The 9,392-nt window shown below is 37.3% G+C and overlaps 1 protein-coding gene across 1 annotated transcript; it reads left to right on the top strand.

Annotated features, from left to right (window-relative positions):
* Positions 1 to 119: 119 nt before the first annotated feature.
* Positions 120 to 7,855, top strand: pdcd10a (programmed cell death 10a). Its single transcript, XM_019122040.2, has 8 exons — positions 120 to 274; positions 3,290 to 3,458; positions 3,954 to 4,007; positions 5,611 to 5,728; positions 6,311 to 6,437; positions 6,853 to 6,931; positions 7,083 to 7,165; positions 7,306 to 7,855. The coding sequence occupies exons 2-8, from the start codon at positions 3,369 to 3,371 to the stop codon at positions 7,385 to 7,387; spliced, it is 633 nt and encodes a 210-aa protein (XP_018977585.1). The 5' UTR covers positions 120 to 274; positions 3,290 to 3,368; the 3' UTR covers positions 7,388 to 7,855.
* The last annotated feature ends 1,537 nt before the right edge of the window (positions 7,856 to 9,392 follow it).

The raw sequence follows: 9,392 nt of genomic DNA on the forward strand, positions 1-9,392 counted from the left end.
TACGGCACGTCGGGAGGCTTTTGGGAGTTGTAGTTCTTTTGCACCGTTTTAGGTGGTTTTTGAGGACTACAAAACGTCAGACGTCGCGTCGTTCTATTCACTCGGTATTCGCTGATTGGCTCACACCGACACGTAGCCCCGCCCCTCGTTCTTTAGATTGGTCATGCAGAAAACTTCCGTCTTTGGCGAGCGATTCCACACAGAAAGGAAAATATTCAAAAGAGTTACCGAGCTAACCAGCAGTCAAATAAACACCTATACGAGCTTCACACAGGTAAGAGAGGGTGAAAATACTCTTTTTAACTATAACTTGTAATTAACGGTGTTCATTTCGCTCGGATTTCTATGAAAATAATTCGGTTGAGACTAGCAGTCACCTAGCTAACAGAGACTTTAGCAATCCAGCTAATCAGATCTTCACAATAGATCAGAAACCAAGAAAAGTAATAACATTTACATTTACATTTATTTGATTTTTACGTTTTATTCAATGCCAGGTAGCCCATCTTAGATGAGTATTTTCCAGGCCTCAAGTTGTATTGGAGAGTAAATCGGTTTTAAAGACAGCGAAACTAGGCCTGCTGAAGACTGAGACCAAATATAATCAGTCAACAATCAGGTTTAGAATGACAACATTGACTATGAAATAGCTTTTGATCTTACACCAGTCAGCCATCAGAATCAGATCTGATGGCTGTTATATCATTATACAAATGCTGAAGCGTTGATATCACAGATCAGTTTCAGATCAGGCTGTTGTTACAACTGCCTTTTGATAAATATGATGACGTCACAGTTGGGTGTAAACCTGAAACATCTTGACAGCTTGAATCAGTCTGGCAGTTGTTTACGACGTTATTTGATACATTTATTTATATTTGGTTTAACAATGTGGCAAATTTGCCACTGAGCTTGCTCTTCTGTCGATCTTCAGATCTCTCAAGTGAATGAAATTGCTCTGAATTTATGAAATGTTTTTATAACCCTCAAAATGGTTTTATCCACTTGAGTAAGAGGCAGATAGCGTTCAATGTATAATGAGCCGTGAGGCAGAATGATGTAAAATCTTGTTTGGAAAATGAAAGGATAGTTGCTTGGAGAAGATATATACATATACAGAATATAGAAACATTCCCATGGCATTTCTAATATATAAAACAAATTTTATCCTTTGATTGGAATCTTGAGTGGAAGAAATGCATGAAGTTTTTGTTGGTGTCTTTACTGAAAAATTGAGTAGGAGAATTATTTATGTTGAATGTGTTGTGTCTTAACTGTAATATGTATCGAGCCTGATTTGTTCCAGCTAATCAACATCAGATTCAAAAACCACCATGTTCTGACTTAATCAGTCATATTTATTCATGAAAGCTGATTTTAGTGGTCAGCTGGTGTGTTTTTCAGTGGCGTTTTTCAAACAAGTTGGCTTACATGATGGTGGTATTTATGTAGTTACAGTAATGTGATGAAAAAACATTTCTGAAAGAAGTACTATTTACTCAAACAGAAATACAACAACTCTGCAATAACCGAAATATACCATTGTAATGCATAGCTGGATTATTTTATGATGATGTGGTTTAATAATTGGCAGAACTTTCCTTCACTTGACACTAAATATGTTGATTCACTTTCTCTTGCTTAATTAATCTTTTATGCATTATAAGGTAAAAATGTAGTATAGGTGCCAGGATTCATCTGCATTAGGGCGTTACCAGCTTCAGTGCCAAGGTCAGACTCTGACTAGAGACACTAAGGAATCAGGTGTTGGTTGGCCTTTGTCAGTGAGTCATTATAATGCATATGTAACCTGGCAACCGTGTTTTATAAGAGGAGTGCTGGTATTTCCAACCGTAGTCCTGCTCTATGTGACGACGTCACAGCGATCCCTGTGAATGTCACCCAGATAAGGCTGCCTCCCACCGCGGGGCCAAAGGCCTTCCGATCAGGTGGGAATGACTCACGGCCTCCTGTCCATTAGTCTGAATCAACGGCATTGAGATAAGCGTGCCTCACTTTCAATGGTTTGTAATGTTCCTGGTAGCTTGAGAGGAACCGTGACCTTCTGCAGATAACAACAAGCGCTATTGTTCCACACGTGTTGGGTGAAGGAATAAACACTTTGGCATGTTGTTGTGGATGTTGAGAAGAAATAAGGTGACTTGAGGCCTGTTCACACCAAAGCTATTGAGATCATCGTAGCTATGAAGGTTTGAAATCATTCTAATCCTATGCAAACAAGGAAACATAGACTACAGTTAAACTGAGGAAATATTGGAATCATAAATTTTTTTTTTCCCAACTGATGAATGATAAAAACAACGAAAGCCAATCAGAATCCACTCAAGCATTTAAAGCGGCAAAAAACATAACTGCAGTGCATGCTTACAATGATTCTTCGTGTTTAACAAGCCTTTATTTGTTGAATTTTATTTATAATATAGTAAAGAAAATGTAATGTACAATGTTTTTCTTATTTTATATGATATTTCCCAAAATATTTTGCAATCTAAAATTGCTATACAATTGTATGTTCCCAATTTTGATATTACAAAATTTTATTTTCCTGTTAAAAAAAAAAAAATTAAAAAAAAAAAAAATGAAATTTTCCTGTCACAAATGTATCAAATTTTAAAAATATATTGGAATCTAAAATCACCACATTTCAAATTTAAAGTTGGTATTACAAAAATTGAGGTTCCTGTGACATTTGAAATGTTCTACTAAATATGGAATTTTCACAAATTCACAAATTTATAAATTCTTGTCACAGTATTACATCCATCACAAAATAGCCACCAAGTATTGAACTCTGAGATTTAGATTTTGTCAAGATTATAATGATACGAGACGGTAATGATAATGACACAGAGGAATGATATTGAGTCTTTTTTAGAAGATTAAGAATCCATGTACAAAACTGTGCAGCACGTACTTATAATAAACAGAAGATTATCGTATGTTGGTGCAGACACTAATTCTTTAGTGTTCTTTGTGTGAACGGGCCTTTATTTACTGCTGAATTTAGTTATGTCTCACAGTATTGTCTTTGGTCCGTACGACCCAAAAAGACAAATTCAAAATCTAACCGTAAGGCAAGCGCTGGCCACGTGTCTCATTCCTTTAATCTTGAGGGGCCTGAATCGCCGAAATCTCACTGAAAACTTGGCGCTTTCCCATGGCTATCACGTCTACCTTTTGAACGCAAGTTGAAAATGTCATTTCCTTACCTGTGAAATGAAATCCCGCTACCCTTTTATAATCTCTTCCTCATTGGTTTCCCTTTCAGCGATCGTCTGGGCCCTCCTCATCGCGAGCCCCCGGGAGTGAATGACGCTCCCCCCATCCCTTCCCGCACCCTGACAAAGATGACAATGGAAGAGATGAAGAATGAAGCAGACGCGACCTCGATGGTATCCATGACGCTCTACGCCGTGATGTACCCTGTCTTCAATGAGGTACAGTGGTCAGTCCCTGGTTTTGGAGAGTGTTCAGTTTTGGTTGTGTTAAAAATAAAGTAAAAACAGTAAGATTGAGAAATATTATTACAATATGAAAACTTTTTTTTTTCATTGTAATATAATTTCAAATGTTATTTATTCCTTTGATCAAAGCTGAATTTTCAGCATCATTTTTCCAGACTTCAGTGTCACACGATCCTTCTGAAACCATTCTAACATGCTGATTTGCTGCTCGAGAAACATTTGATTTTAAAATAGAAATCTTTTGTAATATTACTAATCTTTATACTCGCATACGAGCACAGTTGACACAGCCTACATGTGCTTCTGTGGATTCATTTATGTTTAATTAGAGGCAAAATCTACACCTACAATCAACTATATTTTCATTTTAATGTGGTGATAATGAGTGTGTATAATGTGTGCGACACTAAAACCAAACAGCCTGCTTTATCTTGCAGTAAATTAAAATGGCTTTTGTGTGTGTCACAGCTGGAGAGAGTAAATCTGTCTGCGGCACAGACTCTGAGAGCAGCTTTCATAAAGGTGAGTAAATATGATGGGATTCAGTCATTATCATTTCTTCATTTTAATGTGTCAGAAAATCACCTTCAGTCCATCCGAATTTCATCTACATCAAGTAGAACTCGAAATAGATCCCATTTACAAAGAAAGAATATGTATTCATGATCTGTTATCATAATGTAGTAACATTTTCCCTCTCTTAAATGACTTTCCTTTTCTGCAGATGTCACCAGGGCTTGAAAATAATATTAGTCAGAACTCAAATGGCTATGTAGGCAGTGCTTTTGTTTTCTTTGCCCTCTTGGAAGAGTTCTAAAGGCAAAAACTAAAGATGGAATCTGCACATTCAGTTGTGCTGATATTTATTGTGCATCCCTGTTTATTGACATATTTTTAAAACATTCGCATATGACGGCTAATTTTACATTTCATATTCAGTAACTTAGCCTATCCTGATGCACCTGATCATAACAGAGGTCATTTGCATATAAAGATTACATTTTAAACATATTGGGCCCTATCATACACCCGGTGCAAGTGTTTTTGCTAGTTTCAGCCTCACACAGTTCTCATTTTCCTGTCCTGCGCCGCTTTGTTTAATTAGCAATTGCATTTGCGCCCATTTGTGTGCCCATGCATGCTGGTCGAAAAAGGGGTGTGTTCAGGTGCAATGTTGGCGCGTTGCTGTTTGGATGAACTGAAAATAGACTGTGCCATAGACCAACTCAAACCTGGTCTAAAGTCTGGCGCTATATATATATATATATATATTTTAATTTAAAGAGCGTTAGTAATATGCACCCTTGCATGTATTTAGATCCGTTTCCTCTCTGGAGACGTGTTCTGTCTTTGCGCTTGCAAATTCCGGCGTGTAAATAGCAAATCCGTCATGGCACGAGTGCAACTGGCTCTTAAAGGGAATGGGAGATGACATTCTGATTGGTTTATTGCATGTTACGCCCAAAAAACTCCCATTGTTAGGGACAGCTCGTTTAGACCAATTCAACTAGCAAAAGTGGATTCGGACAGGCCCTGAGTGGACCTGCGCCATGCGCTTTAGATCATGAGTTTAGATCGTTAAAATAGGGCCCACTGTAACAAGACAGCAATTTTAATTATATACTGTTTTTGGTTGATCGTGAAAACCTTGACTAACATTATAAGTGGATCACAGGGGAGAAAAGTGTGCTACAAAAGTTCACTTTCAGTTTTGATTTGAGTCTTTTGGGTTTTCTTTTCTTCATCATTCCTGAAATATCTCGCTTACAATGAGATTTCAGGAGGAAAATCATAGTTTTTCTACTTTTGCTGTCTCAGCAGCCCCATTTCTGCTCATGGCTTTGTAATACTGTTATGTAACACAGTCATATAAATCATAATGTTAGAATCATAAAAGCACACATTTTCATTTATCTGTTCCTAATGGTAGTAGTAATATACATAAAATATTGATTAAAAGTCAATATTTAATAAAATGAAATGATGTCTCAAGCTCGAAGATATGAGAAGTTTTATAGATTCATTGTTTTCAGCACATTTATAAAATTAGTTTCTTTTTTAAATATCAGAAATGCTGTAAGCTTTATTTGTGGACTGACTTGTGCTCTTGATTTGTTGATGTCAGGCAGAGAAGGAGAACCCAGGGCTGACTCAGGATATTATCATGAAAATTCTGGAGAAGAAGAACGTGGAGATCAACTTCACCGAGTCTTTATTACGCATGGCTGCCGATGATGTTGAGGGTGTGTATGATTTTCCATATTTTCGAAGAGCCTTGGAACATTGTGTATGGTTTGCAATGCAAAGTGTTGTTAGCCATGCAGCCTCGCGCCTCTAGGGGGAGCTGTTTCCTCATGAATTAAAACCCAGTAATAACTGGAATGTATTTTCCCTCATAATTTAATTCTGTGCTTTTTGCAAGTGTTTTTGACATGTTCAGATTTATGCTGCTAATGAATGCACAGACGCGCACTGGGTTTCCGGGTAATGCTCGTTTGTGTTTATTTGAAATGTAAAGAATAATAACTAAATGTTCTTCCAAATTGAATCCAAGCCCATTGTAAAATCCTCGTTTTGCTCTTCCTACTGTAATCTATCCTTGTATAAGCTGAGGTGCCTGACTGTGTTTTACAGAATGATATAGACGTTTCTGTACTTTTATTCAATGGAACGTATTGTGGTTTTTCAGATGGTTGTCAATCATGATCGGCCATTAAAAGTAGTCATTAAGTGCATCACAATTTAATGACAGGTTATTGGAGGCAAGTCATCTGTTGTTGCTATGGTGACTGAGTGTTTCCTGTGGGCGTGTTCTGTGTGTGCAGAGTACATGATTGACAGGCCTGAGCGGGAGTTCCAGGACCTGAATGAAAGAGCTCGCGCTCTGAAACAGATCCTCAGCAAAATCCCTGATGAAATCAACGACCGAGTCCGTTTCCTGCAGACAATCAAGTGAGAACGTTAATATGCCCACAATCACACACAAATACTAACAAATAATTCCCCTTTTGCATCATGGCTTGCGTTTCATTACGTCAGTTTTTACATGTGCGCTTGCCCTGACAGAGTTTCTTTTTGAAGTATTTATTTAATAATTAAAGAAACGTCTGGTTCTTATTTCACCCCCAAACTAAAAGAAAAATCGGTAATGAAGCCTTGCAGTAGGATTTTGTATGCAGTTTTCTTCTAAAACCTAAGAATTTTGTCAGTTGTATGTAATGCGCAGTAAGAGTACAATTTTGTGTATTCACCACTATTACTTTTCCCTGCTCATGTTCATAAATATGGTTGATAAAAAGCATAAAAAGTCACATGACTGAGACGTTCATACAGTATTTCTAAACATTTGTTTAATCGGCATTTACAGAGATATAGCCAGTGCCATAAAAGAACTACTGGACACGGTGAACAACGTCTTTAAGAAATACCAGTACCAGAACAGAAGAGTGAGTGACCGCACACACACACACACACACACACACACACACACACACACACACACACACACACACACACACAGGGTCAGTGGACTGTATAACATCATCTCTATCCCTCACTTGCTGAAGGAAGAAATGAAAATGGCTTTGTGTTTTCCAGGCACTTGAGCATCAGAAGAAAGAGTTTGTGAAACACTCAAAAAGCTTCAGCGACACTCTCAAAACATACTTCAAAGACGGAAAGTATGGACATTTTAAGAACTACCTCATTATCTTCACCTTTATTATTTGCATTTTTCATATACATTTCTAACTGAAAGTTCTTGGTTGTAAAATGTGTTGTGATCTAATTTGTATTCCTTCCCTCTCCGCCTCTGTTCCAGGGCAATAAACGTGTTTGCCAGTGCCAACCGGCTCATCCACCAAACCAACTTGATACTGCAGACCTTCAAAACTGTTGCGTAGGAGTCATAGATTTTTCAAATTTTTTTTTTTTTTTTAAATAACCTTTATATGAACAATGTAAAAAAAAAAAATCCGTTGGACTGTAATTTATGATTCTTGTCTCCTGGCGGTAACACTTTAGGCTGGATGGCTTCTATTATGGTTTCTAACCCCATCTAAATCTAATCTTCTTCATGAGCTGGAGCGACCGTCCAGCGTTTCTCATATCCTGTGCTTTACAGTCATGCTAGCTCACTTGCTTTCTCCCTCTGTCTCGCTTCCGACGTGTTTTCATTCTGTCCGGTCAGTCCAAGAGAAAGCCAAATGCCTGGGGGGCCTTAACGGGACAGGACACGGGGCGTCCAGACGTGCTTGTAAATGCTGGAGTTTAGCTTTCTCCTCTGATGCTTCGAACTTGAATGAGAGATGTATATTTAATAGAGATTTGGTAACAGAATTGTTCAAATAAACGCCACACATCAAACTCAAGTTTTTGGGGTTTTTACTTTGTTTTTTGTCCCCATTTCAGCTTGAAGATAACATCACTGTTGCTCATACTTAGGGTTAAGGATTTTTTAAAATCCCTAACCTCAAGTATTAAACTTTGGTTGCACTTTAGAAGTAATTGATAGTTCGGTTGTGGTTTTTGCCTGGTGGATTATATATCAGGTGGAAAAAAACCCATAGACTGACTTTGAAGAAGGGACATATGCATGCACAAAAATAAGTTATGTTTTTGTCTTTTACTGAAATGAAACCTTAACCCATTTTAGAGTTTTTACCTAAAGCAAACTTTTAAAGCCTTATATAGGTTTTATAGTATTTTAAGTTGTTACTCACCTTGAAAAAAAGCCAAGGAAACCATTTGATATTTTCTGGACTCGGCTTCCAATTTTGGATAAGTTGATCATCACTGTATTTGTCACAGTGCATTTTGGGATTGCCTTTCCCACAATGAATTTTGCATCTGGAGTGCCTGTAATGTTTTGAAATGCTGTCTGAATAGTAAATCATCGGTTTTATTTTATACTATGTCTTTCTAAGCATAGAAATTAGACCATTCATTTTAAGATTAAATCTATCATTTCAGGACTGAGTTAATCAAGGATTCATAGTCATAGTGTGTTTTCTGTCATCCAATTTAAACTTGAATAAGATCCAAAGCTTCACTTTAACAATCGCAAATTGTCCAAAGTGTGTGAAGCTGCTGCTAGGGATTTGGAACTTTTGCTTTACCTGTAACTGTGAAATATTTTGTGTGTTGGGAGTATTGTGCTCTTGTCTCCAACATGCTTTTCTCCAGCATCAGTGTGAAAGGAGGAATGTCTGGACTCTGGGCACACACAGTCCTCTCTCACGTCCTGGATGCCATGAGACATGAAAGAGTTCTGGTAATGAAAGGGTAATATGTGTGGGCTTTGACATGGCTGACAGTTCCTTCTTACTTTCTGGACTGACTTCTACTCATGCCTATCTTACCTTGTCCATCTCATGGAAGTGCTCTTTTTTTACTCCAGGTCTATGTTGAGATTCGCAGAAATCAGTAAAGACTGGGTTTTTGAGGCATTTGATGATAGTTAGGCTGTTTTAGACCAGTTTTGTATTTTATTTTAGTATATAAGTAAAGGTTTTTTAACATTCCTATGCATAAAGCCACTTAATTTGGTTGGACTTGGTTAGGTAGGTGCTTTAAAGTGTTCTTGCCACCCAACATGTTGCCTTCCCTCTGTTTTATAAGTTATATTTTCTGTAAAACTGAAAAAAAAAACAAAAAAAAAACTTTAATTTAAATTTTCATTAATGCATTGGATAAACTCTTTTATCCAAGTCATATCGCATTGCATTCAGCCTTGGAACTGAACCTATAACCTTAGACGTTACTGTTTGAATTACATGAGCACATTAGAAGGCGCTTCAAATGCTGTTTACAATATACTTCAATATATTTCAAGTGCCACAAACCAGTTCGCTTATGATTGGATTACTGAGGAAGTCATTTGGGAACTTATTAGGAAATTATGGGTTG

The sequence above is a fragment of the Cyprinus carpio genome, chromosome B18 (genome assembly GCF_018340385.1).
Source record: "Cyprinus carpio isolate SPL01 chromosome B18, ASM1834038v1, whole genome shotgun sequence".
NCBI lineage: Eukaryota > Metazoa > Chordata > Actinopteri > Cypriniformes > Cyprinidae > Cyprinus > Cyprinus carpio.